Source organism: Neomonachus schauinslandi, chromosome 8, assembly GCF_002201575.2.
Source record: "Neomonachus schauinslandi chromosome 8, ASM220157v2, whole genome shotgun sequence".
NCBI lineage: Eukaryota > Metazoa > Chordata > Mammalia > Carnivora > Phocidae > Neomonachus > Neomonachus schauinslandi.
Genome location: NC_058410.1, coordinates 69,494,414 through 69,511,677, shown reverse-complemented (window position 1 = coordinate 69,511,677; position 17,264 = coordinate 69,494,414). Strand labels below are relative to the sequence as shown.

General features: G+C 47.0%; 1 protein-coding gene across 1 annotated transcript in view; it reads left to right on the top strand.

The window, feature by feature from the left end:
* The window catches only part of ANKRD6 (ankyrin repeat domain 6), a 138,912-nt gene that overhangs the window by 108,516 nt on the left and 13,132 nt on the right, over positions 1 to 17,264 (top strand). The window contains exons 4-12 of the mRNA XM_021693299.2: positions 128 to 226; positions 2,064 to 2,162; positions 6,325 to 6,423; positions 7,830 to 7,928; positions 9,903 to 10,001; positions 11,289 to 11,366; positions 15,139 to 15,243; positions 16,560 to 16,694; positions 17,025 to 17,210. Coding sequence (XP_021548974.1) covers positions 128 to 226; positions 2,064 to 2,162; positions 6,325 to 6,423; positions 7,830 to 7,928; positions 9,903 to 10,001; positions 11,289 to 11,366; positions 15,139 to 15,243; positions 16,560 to 16,694; positions 17,025 to 17,210 — 999 coding nt within the window. The remainder of the gene's footprint in view (positions 1 to 127; positions 227 to 2,063; positions 2,163 to 6,324; positions 6,424 to 7,829; positions 7,929 to 9,902; positions 10,002 to 11,288; positions 11,367 to 15,138; positions 15,244 to 16,559; positions 16,695 to 17,024; positions 17,211 to 17,264) is intronic.

Sequence of the window (17,264 nt, the reverse complement as noted above, 5' to 3'; positions counted from 1 at the left end):
CTGGCATGGTGGCCGGTCTGCTCTGATTGACGACAGGAGATGTCGCTGTGTCAGAGTAGCTCAGTGAGTGCTGCAGGGTAGGGCTGGGAGAGCTGACTGATGTTCCCGCCTCCACGTCACTCTGCAGGGGGATCAGACCGCCTTGCACCGGGCCACAGTGGTGGGGAACACGGATGTCATTGCGGCGCTCATCCAGGAGGGCTGTGCTCTGGACCGCCAAGACAAGGTGACGTGGGACATGTCCGCCTGAGCACCTTGCTTTGGGAGCTTGTGACTGTTCAATGTTATCATTCCTGAGTCCTGTCACTCATGCTTTAACATGATAAAATCAGCCCAACTTTCTTTTGAAACAGTATCTAATATCCCAACAAATTGTGTTTTTTTTAATCCTTCCCCCTGTTCTGTGGCAGCAGCGGGCAACCACATAAATATAAGTGGTAAAGAAAAAAATTCTAGAAATAATGACCTGTGGAGGCCTGGATGGGGGAAAGGATGTGCCCTGGACTCAAATTAACTTGCTCACTTTTCTTAAAAAAAAATTAGAATTACTTTGAAATATATTGGGAGGAAAAAAATGAGCAAAATCAATTCTTTAAGAAATCCCAATGATATATTTTATATTAATCGTTGCTTTTAAATCGTTAATCTTAAAGCAGGGAACTTTGTAATTAAGTGCAGTTCGGCCTGTGTTTACTTTTTTAGACAACTTTTTAACTCAAGCGTCCCATATATACAGAAAAATGTGCAAATTATAAGCATGCAGTTCAGTGAGTTTTCACTAACTGAGCACATCTTTGTGAGCCCCCAGATCAAGAAGCAGATCATTAGCAGCATGCCAGAAGCCCCCTCACAAGTGTCCCCATCCAGTCACTTTTCCTTCTGCTTCCTGCTGTGTGCAGTCAGTCCCCCGGGCCAGCCCAAATATGGCCACTACCATTCCCAGCACCACCCCATTCCCAGGCCTTTCAGACCCTACCTAGCCTCCTCCTTGTGGGTGTCAGTGCCATTCAGCCAGTCTCGTGGTATGGACGAAGAAGAGCCAAAGCCAGCGCCTGGACGTGCCCAACAGTGCACCTGCTCTGCCCCCAGGCCTGCTCCGCGCTCTGACCTGGAACAGCACATGCGCGGTCTCTCCACCTCTCCTCTGCATGCTTCTCCCTCCCTATAACCCCAGCCCTTTCAGCCCCACCCCACTCACTTCACTGCACTTAATATTTCTATTGTAGGAAGTTAAGCAAATGCCAGCTGTGTGTGTTAATTGGTTGGTTTTTATTTAAAAAGCCACATACTGAGGACACTTGTTTATCTTCTTTACAAGTCACTGTTGTCTCAGTGTCTGCTTATTTGTTTCGGTCCCTGAGACTTTGGATTAAACTGGGTGAGATTAAATTGGGGGAAGAAAAAGAGAGGAGGAATCTGCCTATCCAGCCCTTGGGCCCGGCAGCTTATGAAGCTGGACTCTTCATTTGCCTGATCTTTTCAGGGTTCTCTCTGGGGCCAGGAGCAGAGCAGAGCAGACCCCAGGGGTGATGGAGGTGGGAAGGAATGAACATCATCTCGATGTTGTTTTCTGTTAAATGTGACTATGGATGAGCCTTTCTCAACCGGGGTTCCTGGAGAGATTTAAGCCCTAATGCCTTAAGGCATCTATTGTACATCATCAATCTAAAATGGTACTTGCTGGGGTGCCTGGGTGGCTCAGTAGTTTAAGCATCCAACATGATTTCAGCTCAGGTCATGATCTCGGGGTCATGGGATTGAGCCCTGAGTTGGGCTCCATGCTGGGGGTGGAGGCTGCTTAAAATTCTCTCTCCCCCTCTTCCTCTGCCCCTCCCTGCCAAAAATTGTAAAAAAATAAAATGGTACTTGTTATGTACCATTTCTGGGAGAATGGAGAAACTAGCCCCTGAAATCATTTTCTGGGCTCTGTGGTTCCTATGAGAAGCCCCCGTTGAGAAAGGACCTGTGATGCGTACCCTAGAAATACACTGTGATGTATCGATTCTAATGAGATGGATTAGGTCTTGGGTAATGTGCTTTCTGTCTCCATATGTGTTCCTTAGGACGGGAATACGGCCCTACACGAAGCATCCTGGCACGGTTTTAGCCAGTCAGCCAAACTGCTCGTTAAAGCAGGAGCCAACGTGCTTGCCAAGAACAAGGTGAGGCCCAACGGGTGCTAGAACTCTCCGTTCACAGGTGGGGATGGCTGCAGGCTGTCGTCCCTGTGTGAGCCTCCTCACTGAGCGAAGCGAGAGCTCGTGGGACCAGGGGAAATGAAACATTATCTCCATGGTGAGCAAGAGAACCTACTAGAGTGGCTTTGACTTCCTCTGAATTCTCCTGGCTCTCACCGCTTTCCCATTGGTTTATCCGGGTGTGGTTCGGCAAGCAGCCCCGTCCTCCTGGAGACGGGGAGAAGCCAGCAGCACCTCTTTTCCCGCATTTTCCTATCTCCCCTCCAGTCACTCATCATGTCTCATCCCCTCCTTCTGTGCTCATTATTAATGAATGCATCTCTGGATTACTGCAGAAACCTCACAGCAGATTGGCCAGCTTGCTTAGTCCCTTCTTCATCCTGCTCCTTCTCTGCTCAGAAACCTTCCAGGAAAGCTCCCCAGCCTGACACTGTCTTGGGCCTCCCTGGAGTGGCCTCAGTCTGTCTGCAGCCTCTTCCCTGAGCCTTTCCCAGTATGTGCCTCGTGTGCTACCAGAGGGGGCTCATCGTCCTTCCCGTTGCCCACTCCCTTTGGGGAAGCCTGCTTCTCCTATCGGCCTATAGACCTCCAACCCGGGCTCCCAGGGCAGTGGCCTCTCCCTCTCCAAAGGCCCATCAGGCTCTTTCCTGCAGAGCTCCCTTGGCACTTCACACAGCTCTGTGCTGTCATTTACTGGTTAAATGTTTCTCATGGGGGCGCCTGGGTGGCTCAGTCGTTAAGCGTCTGCCTTCGGCTCAGGTCATGATCTCAGGGTCCTGGGATCGAGTCCCGCGTCGGGCTCCCTGCTCCGCGGGAAGCCTGCTTCTTCCTCTCCCACTCCCCCTGCTTGTGTTCCCTCTCTCGCTGTGTCTCTCTCTGTCAAATAAATAAATAAAATCTTAAAAAAAAAAAAATAAATGTTTCTCATGGTTCCCTCATGGGACAAAAACTGGAGGAAAAGAAGCAAGCCAGCATCATGGTATCTCCAGTAATGCCTGAGTCACTGCAAACTGGTGGCTGCTTCATTTCTTCAAAGTGGTATATTGTCTGGAACATGAGTTGTAGGTGGACCCATGTTGTATCTTAGATCCTGGAACTCTGAGAAGTAGGTGGTTCCCAGTTAATGGATAGGGAAGCCTGAGCTGGGAGCCAGTAGTCTCAACAAAGACACACAGGTAGGGCCATAAACTAATCTGAGTCCGTCTGCTCCACCACACTGCCTCCTATCTTGTATGGGGCCCCGAAGGTGTTGTGGAAAGCCACAAGGTCTCTCTAGATAGAACAGCAGAGACTGTCAGAAGCAAAGGTAGGGGCTATCCCAGAAAAGGACTTCTACGTTCTGCACCAGCCACATCCTCTGGCGAAGTCTCTAAAAAGGCCCTCCCCTCTGCCCCCACCTTTACTGAGGTATAACTGACAAAATTGTAAGATATTTAAAATATACAAAGTGACGACTTGATATATGTATACGTTGTGACAGGATTGCCCCCATCGGGTTAATGAACACCCCCCTCACCTCACAGGTTTATACTTTCTAAAAAATTTTTGATGTAAACATTCAGTTCTATTCTTTGTATACAATTTATCAACTATAGTCACCATGTTGTATGTTAGAGGATACTTGTAACTGAAACTTTGTACCCTTTTACCAACCTCTCCCTATTTTCCCCACCTTCCACGTGTAAGTGATACCATACAGTATTTCTCTGTCTGGCTTATTTTATTTAACAAGTGTGCTCTAGGGTCATGCATGTCACAAATGATAGAATTTCTTTCTTTTTTTGAGGTTGGATGATATTCTGTTGTATAAGAACATTCTGTTGTATAAGAACATTCTGTTGTATAAGAACTTACTCAGTGAGTATATCAGCCCCTGTCTGGGAAATAAGTACTCATTACTCAGGATGGAAAAATGCCTGCTACGCATATCTCCTAGGTCACATTTTCTAAATGTCAGCTTCTAAGGTATAATCCATATACAATAAAGTTCAGCCTTCTTAGGTATATTGTTGTATGAGTTTTGACAAATGTATACAGTTGTGTAACCACCTGCACAATCAAGATATAGAATGTTTCCATCGCCCCAGAGACTTCCTTTGTGCCCGAGTGGCAGTCTCCCACCCACCCACCACTCCCAGCTCCTGGCAACCACGGATCTGCTTTGCCTTTCCCAGAACATCATGTAAATGGAATCAAAGAGTATGCAGCATTTTGTGCCTAACTTCTTTCCCTTCATGTTTTTGAGAGTCCTCCATGTTGTTACATGTGAGATTAGTTCATTCCTTTTTATTGCCGAGTAAGAGTCCAGTGTATGAACATACCATCATTTGTGTATTCTAATCCACAGTTTTTGATTTTCTTGATCCAAATGTTTTTCAGCATAATTGATATTTTCTTATTAGCAAAGCAATGTTTGGTGTATAGTTCCAGAACCATCAGAATCCTTTTATTTCCCCATTTATTCAACACATTTAATAACTCCCATGAAACCAACACCTTTGAGACAACCTACTGCCAGGGCAGTAAGAATTACACCAAGCCAGGCGCCGAGCCCTTGCACAGAGGACAGAGTGTTTAAAACGTGGGCCGATCCTCTTTGAGAGCTAAGCTAGCAGTGGCTCTCTACCTGTTTGTGCTCTAAAATCTCCTGGAAAACTATAAACAAAAACAAAAGTGGGGGGCGACAAACTCACCTGATGACTGGGCCTCAGGTGACAGGCTGTCCCAGTTTTCCCTGGGCCGAGGGGTGTTTGGGACTTTTGATGCTGAGACCTGAACTGCCCAGACTCCACCCCCAGGCTGAGTAAATCAGGGTCCCTAGAAGGGTTGCAGCTGAGCACCAGTAGTCTTAAAAGCTCCCCCAGGTGATTCTTTGGTGCAGTGGAAGGTTGATAACCTCCTAGCTCACTAAGCGCTCAGGCCTATAACCTTCAGGTTCCTTGGAGGGAGCAGTAAGGAAGAAAGATTCTACCCAGGCTGCTTAGAGCTAAGGGTATGAGAGGGGAGGTAAGTGAACCAGCGACATCCCGTTTTCCTCTGTGTGGTTTTTTTTTTTAAATAAAACTCATTGCTCTTTTCAAGAGGTGAGAAATAGAACATTCATGAGTATGGGCAGACAGTGCCATGGGATCCAGATCCGGGGCGAGGAAAAGCTATAAGCAGGCAGTGAAATAGCTCTGAGCCCACACAGTTGCAGTCCTGACCCAGCTTTTTAGCTCAGCCCACCAATCACTGAGTTTACAGACTTAACCTCCTGTATGCTCCTAGGCTCTCTCAGACTAACACCGCATCTCCTCTTGTGCTGTCTGCTTTTGTTGTTACTTTTATCAGCAGCCTTGCAGGCACCATCTGCACGGTTTTAAAAAGTTGTTTATGTCATGAATTCTTTCTGTAACATTGCTATGGACATGATTCTGACCCTTGGTTGTCACTGTGAAATGGCATATTGGTGGTGGAGCCCAAAAAGCAAGAGGGTCTCCATCTGTATGGTAAGTGGTTGACGTAATCGTATTGCCTGCAGTGTGCGTACCTTTGTTCATAGTTCAGATTTTGATGTTTCAAGGAAAACACAAGAATGGGAGGTTTCCAAAGGCGTACAAGTTAAATCTCAGTTATCTGCACTCACAGGAAGTGGCCTCTTTTGCCTTTACTCCAGTGGTGTATTGTAGTCACAGCTGTTATCTGCGTTGGGCAGGAAGGATGCGGTCCTTTCCGAAAGGAGTGCAACGTACTGCACGCACACAGCATTTTGCCATTAAGTAAATACTCTCACAGGCACTCCGAATTAATCCTCACAGCCTCAGGAAGTAGGGGTCACACTCCATTTTACAGGTAAGGAATTCCAGACTGAGCATATTAAGAGTCTTGACCAGTGACTTTCAGCTAGGAAGTGGCAGAGCCAAGGTTTTGTGGCTGATAGGACTCTTGCGCCTGTCTGGATTCCACATTAACTGTTCTTGCCACTGAAACCCCTCTGCTGGGGCCACCAGTCAGGAAGCAGAGAATGGGAGCATTGACTTTTTTTTTTCTTGCAAGTGTCTATCAGCCCCCTGCAAAGCCTGCCCCATGCAGACCGGCCGAGAAGCATGTTGCTAACGTGTCCTCCCTTCTCTTGCCTCTCTCCAAGGCGGGGAACACCGCTCTGCACCTGGCCTGCCAGAACAGCCACTCCCAGAGCACTCGCATCCTCCTGCTGGGCGGGTCCCGGGCCGACCTCAAAAATAATGTGGGTGAACAAATCCGGCTTCTCTCGCGCTCTCCTGTGTCACCTTGGAAAGTAACCCTGAAAGCATACTTGAGTATTAACACCTAGAAAATGAAACTGAAAATGGGAAAAGTGTTTGGGGACTATATTTATTTTTTTTTGCTATGCCTTAAGGGGTCGGCCAGGGGCAGGAGAAGAGAACTCAAAAGATTCAAACACTGCTCTTCTCCCATCCTTTCCCCCTCGCTCCTCAGCCTGGGTTTGTTTCAACATTTTGCATAGCATGTGCTGGCAAATGAGTCCAGGAAACCTCTGCCCACGTAGTGTTGTGCAGTTAGCAAATGCAGACGATGCCGTCCAGGGGAGATCCTCTGATGCCTGTGTCTACAAATTGGTTACTGAGGTGCCCTTGAGATGAGCCGATGGGTCAGTAGTTCTTAGAGGATGCCTGACTTTGGAGGTCACGTGGGCATGCCCCCTCCCTCCACAAGCAGCGGTGTTTCCTTTGTAAGTCCCGTGCCTCATCCCTCGACTAGAGACTCTGGCTGGGGCTCATCTCGAAAAAGAGCCTTCACTGAGGTCTCCCTCACTGAGGTCAGACTCCTCTAAAGTGAGTCTCAGAATGCCCTGAACTTGGGCTTTGAGCTTGGCTCCGTCTTAATCCAGGGGAGAAGGTCATGCTGGGTGGCGGCCATCTCTAGACAAAGTTTGAATGAAAACATCAAGAAAACACTGCAGAGTGTCCTGACTTTGTCTCCAGTTTTGTTCTCTCTGGGAGCGGGTTAGCCCGTGCCCACTAAGGAAGACCTTGATCCTGAGTTTTTTCCTGAATGCTCTGTCTTACGCCAGTGATTGCCTCCTCATCAGCTCCCCAGACTGTTCTGCCCCGCCCTGCCTGAAATATTGGGGTCCTACTAAAATGAGATGCAGCTTGAATTTTTTTAGAACACACGTGATCTTAAAATCTGACGGCTGTCCCTGCCGCCCTGACCTTTGCGCCATGTCAAATCCATGATGGAAAAGGGCTCGTTTCCAAAGCAGTGCTGTTGGTCTTAATTCGGTATACTCCAGAGCCTTTGGGCTGTAGGAGAGGCTGTGGTGAGTGGGTTCCTAGCAAGTGCTGGGTAAGCAGAGCCTGCCTTAGCTCCGGTGAAGGCCTCGTGGGGAGCGGGCGCCCAGCGTCTGAAACCTGAAAGCGGAGAGTCCGCTTGGAGAAAGCCGGTGGAGCCTCAGAGAACAGCACAGAGCTGTGGGGCTTGCAGTCGGGCGTCCACGGGAAAGGGGGTGCTTCCAGTTCAGGCTGATAACCTCTAAAGAACATACACTAGTCTGCCAGTTTTTTAATCTTTATTTATTATTTATTATTTATTTATTATTTATTTATGTAACTGCTCAGATTGTGCTCAGAGTTTGATTTCTGTCCGCAGGCAGGCGATACCTGTTTGCACGTTGCCGCACGCTATAATCACTTGTCCATCATTAAGCTCCTCCTCAGTGCTTTCTGTTCTGTCCATGAAAAGAACCAGGTCAGTGCATGTGTCCTCCCCATGGCTACCGGGCCCCATTCCCACAAGGCTGGCAGGTGTGTTAGCACAAATGGGGACAGAGACTGCTGGGGGCCTCCAGTCTGGGACAAGGCCAGTGCTGGCCTTTGCATGAGTGTTCCACTGAGTTCCTGTGGTCCTGGTTTATCTGGCCTCCTGGACAGAGCCTGCTCTTCTCATTCCAGTTCATAGCTCCACATTTGCATATTGAACATTTTCTGAAGATCTTGGGGCAGGTTTTACTTGTTGTAATGCTTTCACAAAGGAAACCCACAAAGAGGAACGTGGCTTAATAAATGGGCAAGGGAATTAGGTGTCTCCTGACTCCGTGAGTTCTGTTCCTTGCACTGCCACTTTGAGCTGATGGAGTCTCTAGTCTCTGTAAAACTGGGTATGTGATCTGCATCTGTGCCATATACTGGGGGTTTGCAATAAAGCTGTGATTATTACAGTGTTCCATAGAAATGTGCATGATTTTCAGTAGTTTAAATTTTTTAAATGTCTTGGTATTTATTGATACCTAAGTGATACATTGTTTGGCTTTTCTGAGTTTGGGTGCATATATCTGAAATTTTAAAAACAGATCATTATTCAGATTGACGGTGCCCCATAACAGTGGTTTCTGACTCCCGCTGCATATTAAGAATCAGCAGGGAAATTATAAATACCATTGCTGAATTCTACCCCAGTTTAAATGACCAGAATCCAGGTAATGGGATTTTTAGAAAGCTCTTGACCTAAGTGTGCAGACAGGATTGAGAACCACTGGCCTAGCTGAATACCTGATCCTGTCCTTCTCCAGGCTTCCAGCGGATTCTCGCTCATCAGATTACCTTTACCCAGCCCTCACGAACCTATGTTTCTCAACTTTGGCAGGATGTTTTTCAGTCACCTGAGAGCTTTGAGAAATCCCCATGCCCAACCTACACTTCAGAACAATTAAATCAGTGCCTGGGGGAGGGACCCGGGTGTTAATAGTTCTTAAAGCTCCCCAGCTGATCCCAATTTGCAGCCAAGGTTGGAAACTCATGCTGCAGAGCATCCCCAACACATGCAGCTAAGTGACTCAGCAGTGAACTAAAACTTCCCTGGCTACCCTTGGGGGAGGAGGGCCCTGGGACAGCTGGATTTTCATGCTGCCCATGAAAACACGTCATCCGGAGCTTTACCTGATCACCCAATGGGAGAGAATGGATTATTTCACATCTGTATTTGCCTGATTTATTTATAGCCTTCTGCTTTGGGAAATACAAATGTTCACATTGGGAATTGGCCCACCAAGCTGCAGTTGTCCATAGCCTCCTTTCATAGTTGATTGTCTGAACATTTTTTGTAGAAAGAAAATATGAGCTTTATTATAGGCTATTCGGTAAGAGGTTGAAAACAGCTGGTCTTAAGTGAACACTTTTTTTTTTTTTTTTTTTTTTTAGTGTTTCCACCCAAACGAAGAACACCCTGAGCCTGCAAAGTGATTCCCAGGGGGCCCCTTACATTCCCATGGGTGCTGCAGGGCTGGGATCCCCCCTGGTGCTTGCAGAAGTAGCCATTTTCTTGCAGCTTCTGCTCATTCTAGTACTCAGAAACCAAGGGGTCCTCTGCCTGGGCAGAGGGACGTGGTACAGAGCTCTGTGATGGCTGTGTGCCCATTATCTAATTCGGTGTAAGGCTTTAGGTCTCCCCATTCTCAACAACCCCAGCCCAACCTTACTTTGCCCCCTTTACTTAATCCTGTGATTTCTAGTATCCTTAGTCAGAAAGGAGTGTGATCTTTGTACGTAGGTCATTTTAAAGAGATCTCTTTAAAGAGAACCACGTAACACTTGAGCAAAGGGCCCCCTATCAGTCTAAGGCAAATCCTAATTTGAATAGCCACCACCAGGCCATGGGATGAAAATCCGGAGGGCTGTATGCCATAATCAGATGGAGTTTAGCAGCCTCTCTTCTGATTAATTTCAGGCTGGAGACACAGCGCTTCATGTTGCTGCCGCCCTAAATCACAAGAAGGTGGTTAAAATCTTACTGGAAGCTGGAGCAGATGGGACCATTGTTAATAATGTAAGTTAAGTTGCAACAGTGTTTCTAAAAATCATTCCCACCCCTTCCCAGAATGGAGTGTGTTGTTACTACCTCACCTCCTGCAGGGCACATAGCCTCACCCAGTCTTATTCTGCAAAGGGCACAAAGCCCCCGCAGCCTTACTCTGTAAGAGCTGGGGTTCTGTTAAAGCTGAGGACCCCAGAGGTGGACTTGAGGGAACCCTTGCTCCTAGCAGCCCCATGAGTTGATGAACCCTAAGGCTTTATCCTTAGACTCTTGGATGAAGTGAGCACATCCTGCCAGTAAAGGGAAGGTCGTGGGTGTCTAAGTAAACTGACAAGTGGATGTCACGGAAAGTGAGTTCCTGCCCTGTAAACGAATAGGCTACTCAGAAAAGTGGCCACATGACCGTCAGATTAATCATCCTCAAAACTCTCTTCTCTCTCCAAAATCACCTTATTCTTTCCCTCTCTCTCTCTCTCTCTCTCTCTCTCTCAATATCCCACCCCACCCTATTCCCTCTCTCTCCTAGGTTCTATGGCAGGCACCAGCTCAGGCACCCTTTCTTCCTTGAGGCTGACCTGTGGTCTCTGCCCTCCTGAAGTAGCCCAGACTCAGGGGCTGGGGACAGAACAGTTGTGTAGAGAGTTGGGGAGTGTTGGAGCTGGCAAAGGCTCCTGTATCTAGTCCCCAGCTTCCTCCTCCACCTCTTCCTCCTCACAGCTCTCCTACCTATATTGTGTGGTGCATCATCGTACCTGTCCCATGATGGCCTTTCCCTTCTTTTGAATCCCACTGTTAGCAACTCCTACTTTTTGCCTTTATCTCCCTAGAGCCTCCGATATGGCCAAAGCTTCCTAATTGTTCTTTACAATCCAGGTCCTGAGACTGGCTGGGGCCTGATCTTCCAAGTGTCCTCCAGGGAAAATTCATTGCTTGGCTGGATTTTATGATCCTTTGTGTTTCTTCAACTGAAATCTTCCACCGTGACCTTGTCTTTTACATTCCCTCCTCTCTTTTCTAGGAAGCATTCCTTGGTGGGCAGGTATCCCAGAGCTTTGCTTCCTAGAGGGTCAGGACTCTCTTGCTGTATGTTGTTAATCATTATGCTCTCAGGTGTGACTTGGCTCCTGCACTAAATGGGGCGAGGCTCAAGAGCAAGGCCAGGTCTTATGTGTGATTATATCTTGTTGAGCTTGCTTACATGCTGGTGTGACTGAGTGCAGAGTTGCTGTCCCAGTTGGGCTAGATGTGTGCAGGGTTGGTGTCTTTTACTCACTTGTCCTCCCCTGTGCCTTTCCTTAGGCAGGCCAGACTCCATTGGAGACTGCCCGCTACCACAATAATCCGGAAGTTGCTCTTCTCCTCACTAAAGCTCCCCAGGTAGGATTTATTGCATTTCCCATTATATTGATTATGTGGGGCTGCAAAGTTGTTGGGAATCTCCAGTGGCCATCTATTAAAGCCAATTCAAAATAACTTAAATCAGAAATTGATGGGTTTGCAACCAGGCAGTGGAAAATGCAGGAATCCACGTGGGCCTCCAAGATAACCAGAACCGGAGACATAAGGTTCAGTGGGCTCGTTTTCATACATGGGCATCCTTTCTTCTCTGTGGCTGGATCATGGTCATTACCAGCTTTGTGGATTATAACTCCCCAAGTACTCAGCGAAGAAGTTCTGGTTTAAATGATACAGAAGAAGATCATGATTGGCGAGCTTGGGGCAAATGCCCTGAACAAGTAGGACAGGCACTTTAGGAAGATAGCTGTATCCATTGACTATGTGGTTGGAAGGGGCATTTCCTGGAGAAAGGTGGGAGGAAGGGATCCAGTCTAGGCAAACAAGGCAGTAAAATGTCCATTAGAGGCAGTCAAGTATAATAGTGTTCTTTCCTTTTTTATTGAATATAATGGTATTTGGAGCATCATTTAACTTAAAAAATTGATATCATTTGAGTTGAGATTGAAATTATCTAACATTTAATAATGTATAAGCTATTCATCATTTCAGCACCCTGAAGTAACTTTTTATTCATATTACCTTTCAGACACATAATTTTCATAATTGTGCCTACAATATACATACCCTTTTGTATCCTGCCCTTTATCCTAACTATAGTAGGAAAATGTTCTGCAGTTCACATAATTCATCATAATGAAAGCCAGTTTGCTTTTTGGTTGCTGTCCAATATTTTGTTAACCTAAATGTCCAATATTAAGGATATGGTTTGCTTCCTGATTGGAGATACTCTGTTACATTACAGCAAAAACAGATTAGTTTCTGAACTTATTATGCCTGATAACTGTGAGAAGGTAAAGTCTCAGAGAGCCAGAGGAAGATTCCAGATACCAGCCTGCTGTGCCTGAGCCCCATCAGCCCAGGGGTCTGCATGGCCTTTATTTCATTTGTTTTCAAAACCTACCTGATATAACTAGCAGATTCTGGAAGTGGTGAAGATTTTTGCCTTCTGAAAACTGATCACCCTGTTGCCCGTGGAGTTGGTCCTTCTCAGTGGTGTCTGGAAGTCTGTGGAATCCCTGACAGACACAAGTCAAGTGGTCCTTTGGAAAAAGTTTCCACCTCTTTCCGACTATTTGCAAACAAATCATCAACGGAATCACATCCATGAATCCTGATAGAAAAATGCTGGTCTTTTACAGATCAAAAAGTATGGGATGCTATAATAAAGGTCAGAATCCATCTCTGTTCTATGGCATTTCAGTGTTTGGCAGTTTGGAGAGCCAGCTCTGTCCTTGGCTGTATGAAGATCATCGAATTTTGTGGGGTGGAGTATCCCCAAGGCACACAGAATTATAGGCCTTTAACCCACCTGCCCTTTGTTTTCCAGAACTCAAGGATCTGAGTTCATAGAGAAAAAGCTTTACCGTGGACCATTTTCCTGTGTGATTATCCTTTAGTGTTTCCATTAAAAAAAAAAAAAAGACTTCAGTTTTTCCACACCCATTTGAATGCAAATAAAATGACATTTTATGGAATATTTTATGTAATTATATATGCTAAACTCTATTCTCAACATGAAGAAGGAACTTTGGAATGTGCATAAAATTGTATACATGCCGTTCTTCTGTTCTGAGGTTCTAGAACTAGCCTTCCTGTGTGTGAAACAGGAAATTCCTTGCCTTGGGATGTTAGCTGACCATGGATTTCACTGGCTCACAGCAGTACTAAGAGGTTACTTTCTAAAGATCCATATACCCTGATTTCCGTGAACTGGAAAAGATTGATAACCTTCCATTTAGTAGACGACATGGTTCGCTGAGAAAGGCTGTAAGCCATGCAAAGTTATTTTCATTGGCTAATAACATGGTCTATGGAGGGAATTATTCTGATGATTTGGGTGACCTCTGAGTATCCCTTCCCATTTTAGATTGATACAGTTCACAAATGCTTCTGAAAGTGAATTTGGGGTTGATGTTGGGGCTGTATTCTGTTCTAGGAGTCCATAAGCTGAATGAGCAAAGGGCACTAGTCACTCCTCATCAGACTTGACTTCCTAGTGAGTCTGAATTTAGCTTACGAAAGGGCTTAGGACAGTGGCTTTCAGACCTTTTGGTCTAGGGACACTTAATGTTCTAGAGGCCCATAAAGAGCTGTGTTTGTATCTGTTAATAGTTACCATATTTGAAATTCAACTTGAGAAATGTTTTTAAATGAATAAACATTTTTAACTCTATTTATGTTACCACAAAATGAACTTGTTTTTGTGAAAAGTAACTTTATCAAAACAAGTTGTGTGAGGAGAGTAAGTAGCATTATTTTTCATTTCTGCAAATCTCCATACTGTTTTCCTAAAAGGAAGATGCATGTGATCCATTGGAGTATCGTGTGCAGCTTCTGGTAAACACCGCTGTATACTCAGTGTGAGAGAGAAAAAGGCTGACATTGTTGTAATATTATGAAGGTAATTTTAGCCTTGGTTCCAGGACACTTTCAGAGCTGTTGGCTTAGGGGATGAGAATACAGTTTAAAAATCTGGTTCAGCCACAGGCAGATATTGTCAGGAATTCTCCATTTAGGTGGTACCTGCTGCCCATAGAGGTTTTGTCCCATAATAGTGTCACTTGAATTTAATGAACACAAAGTTGAACATTGAGCTGAAAACTATGGTGAACTATCTACCTATGAAGACAAGATGTTTTATTGCAGAGAAATTGTGAGACCTTGAAAAAGGTGTTTTTGCTTGCTGGACCTCCTTGGTTAAAGGGGGTGCCCCTGGAAATGGGAAGGAAGGGGCCTGGGGGAAGGGTCTGGAGCTGGGCCAGAGATTGAAGGTTTCTGACAGCTCAAAGATTTGTACCCTCGTTAAACTTTCTCTGCCAGTCAAGGTACTCTAGGGAGCAAGGCAGGAGGAAGGCACCTAACAGTGATTGATGGTCCAGGGTGTACCAGCTGCCTGCTTTGTCGTCGTTAATTCCATTAACTCCCCATATTTACACTGGAGAATACAAAGAGGGCAAATAACCTGCCCAAAGATTCTACAGCTAGCTGCTGCTGGGTTCCAAAATCAGGCTGTCAGACCCCATGTCTACATGCGTGTGTCTGTTCTACCTTCCTGCACTCGAAGGGGCAGACCAAATGCTTCCTTCTGGGAAGGAGATTCCTGTCCCATGGTTGGGACCATGGTTCACAGACACACTTCAATGTTTGAATCAAACTGCAAATATCCTTGAATACGGTTTGGTCAAGAGAAAATCTGATGGGCTAGTTCAGATCCCATGTACCAAGATGGTGAGCCTGTGCCTGGCCCGGGGCTGCCACGTTTGATCACTCCAGGGGATGCCATTCCTGTCCTAGTCTCTGTGAGTGGTGTTCCCTGGAGCTCAGCCATACACAGCCTACACACACCTATACGGTGGCCATGGCCCGGCACATAAATGCCTGTTCTCATCCTAGACCGTAAGCTACTGGAGATCAGGGATAATGTGCTTCTCCTCTCTGGGTCCCTAGAGAGCCTGGCGCAGGACCTAGGAAGCCTAGCAGACAGTCTGGAAGTGCTTGTTGACGTGAATGCTTGGTCTCTCCCACTAGGCTGGAAGCTCCATTAGATCAGAGCACCAGGTCCAAGGCCGAGTCCATCACAGTGATGCTGCGCACGCCAGTGGTTTGTAACCATGCCTCTTGCCTCCTTCAGGTCTTGCGCTTCAGTCGTGGGCGAAGCCTGAGGAAAAAGAGAGAGAGGCTCAAGGAAGAGAGGAGAGCTCAGTCTGTGCCAAGAGATGAGGTGGCACAAAGCAAGGTGGGGGGTAGCCCTCCCGTGCCTCCCCAACTTCACCCCCTTCCAGAGGGTGGGAAACGCGCGCCGCTGCTTCTGGGCTCGTGTGGCAGCGGCCGTGCCCTCCTCTGTCTCTCCTTCCCACTGCTTCTTCAAACTGTCGTCCGTGCTTTCTCTTCAGCTCCCTGTCCTCCACTCCTCCAAGGGTTCAGATCTTCTGCCTGTTCGCCCGTCTTTCCCAGCCCCCTCTTTCTATGGCCTTGTCACCACCATGCGGACAGCTCCGCCTCAGACCCTGTGCCCTTAATTGTATGGGGCAGTGGTTTGCCAAGTGTGGCATCCACTGTGTCACCTGGGACCTTGTTAAATATGCAGAGTCTGGGGCTTCACCCCAGGCCTACTGGATCAGAAACTCCGGGAGGGGGCCCAGCAAGCTGTGTTTGAACGAGCCCCGCGGGTGATCCTGATGTGGACTAAAGTTTGACCACCACTGGCCTAGGTTGCTTCCTCCCTTTCTGCTTAGGGAATGGACTGAGGCTGTGTTAGCCCATGTGATTCCTCTGTGAGAACTGAGAAGAAGATGTCCCCTGGGCAGCCCAGCCCTGCTCGGGCACATACGGTAAAGCGAGCCCGAGCTGGATTTCAGCTCCCTCTGCTAGGTGCCCTTGTATGGGGACAGCCTGCACGACTAGACACCATAGCCTTGGAATGAACTCTGCCTTTCAGCTCTCCCAGGACGAAAAAGGCTAGGATATAAAGACAACTTTTGGTCCATAAAATTTTATACCATGTACTCATTATTCTATTTCAAAATCTTATCCGTGTCCAGGGTTAAGGCATTGTAACTCTGATTAAGTTCCGGTGGGTGTATTGTATATATTAATTTGTAAAAGCTCTTATAAGGAGTGGAAATGTGATGTTTTTTCATTTCAGAGATTTCCCATACTCCATTATGAATTGTGAGGTCCAAGCTCAAAGAATGAATGGTATTTTTGTTGTGGTTGCGGTTGTTGAAATGCAAAAAAAAAAAAAAAAAATCAAAAATCTCTAACGCTGAAGTGTTTGTGGTAGGTTCCCGAAGCTCTAGAATATAGAATTAGACCCAAGACTATATTTAGTTTGGCACCTAATAGAGTCAAAGCCAAATATTCAAGCAATTGGGAAAACAGAAGATGTGCAATGTCAACCACCAGGCAGTGTTCCCTGTTTGTCGTTGGCTCAGAGTCCCACGGGTCCTTTCGTGGATGCAGTCTTGCAAACAGCATTTTACACCATTACAGAAAAAGGCAGAGGGGGGGCAATTAGAACTGGTTTCTGGGCTTTTTTTCTTTCCTCTGTAGGGAAGTGTCTCAGCAGGAGACACCCCCAGCAGTGAACAGGCTGTACCCAGAAAAGAAGAGGCCAGAGAAGATTTCCTGTCCACCTCCCCAGAGCCCAGAGCAAAGGACAACAGGCAGAGAAAGTCAAGGCCCAAGGTCAGGAGGCCTATAAAAGCAGCCAGGGGAGGGCTGGGAGACAGGTTGGCAGAGGGCCCTGGGATAGCGTCATACCCAAAAGCTAGAACGCCACTTTTCTTGGCTTGCTGGTTGGGAGCCAGAGCACAGAACTTAAATCTGGCTAACTTCAAACACACGGTTAGTGTGCTGATAGATTTCTTTTGACGTGGGCTGCTGAGAGGGGAATGCCATGAGACCGAGCAAGGCGGGAGTAAGATGGGAGCCGTGAATAAGATGGGAGTGGTGGGCTGGGTGTCAGTCCTGCGGATGTCATGGTGCTCAGGGCGATTGTCCCTTCCTCTCCCACAGGTGTCAGCGTTTTCTGACCCCACCCCACCAGCAGACCAACAGCCTGGACACCAGAAGGACGCTCATGCACATAATCATCCTAAAAAGAGGCCCAGGCACCGATGCTCCCCCCCGCCCCCTCCCCATGAGTTCAGAGCGTACCAGCTCTACACACTGTACCGGGGCAAGGACGGGAGAGTGATGCAGGTACCTAGTGAGCCCTGTCTGGGCCTAGGAGGACGGGAGAGTGATGCAGGGACC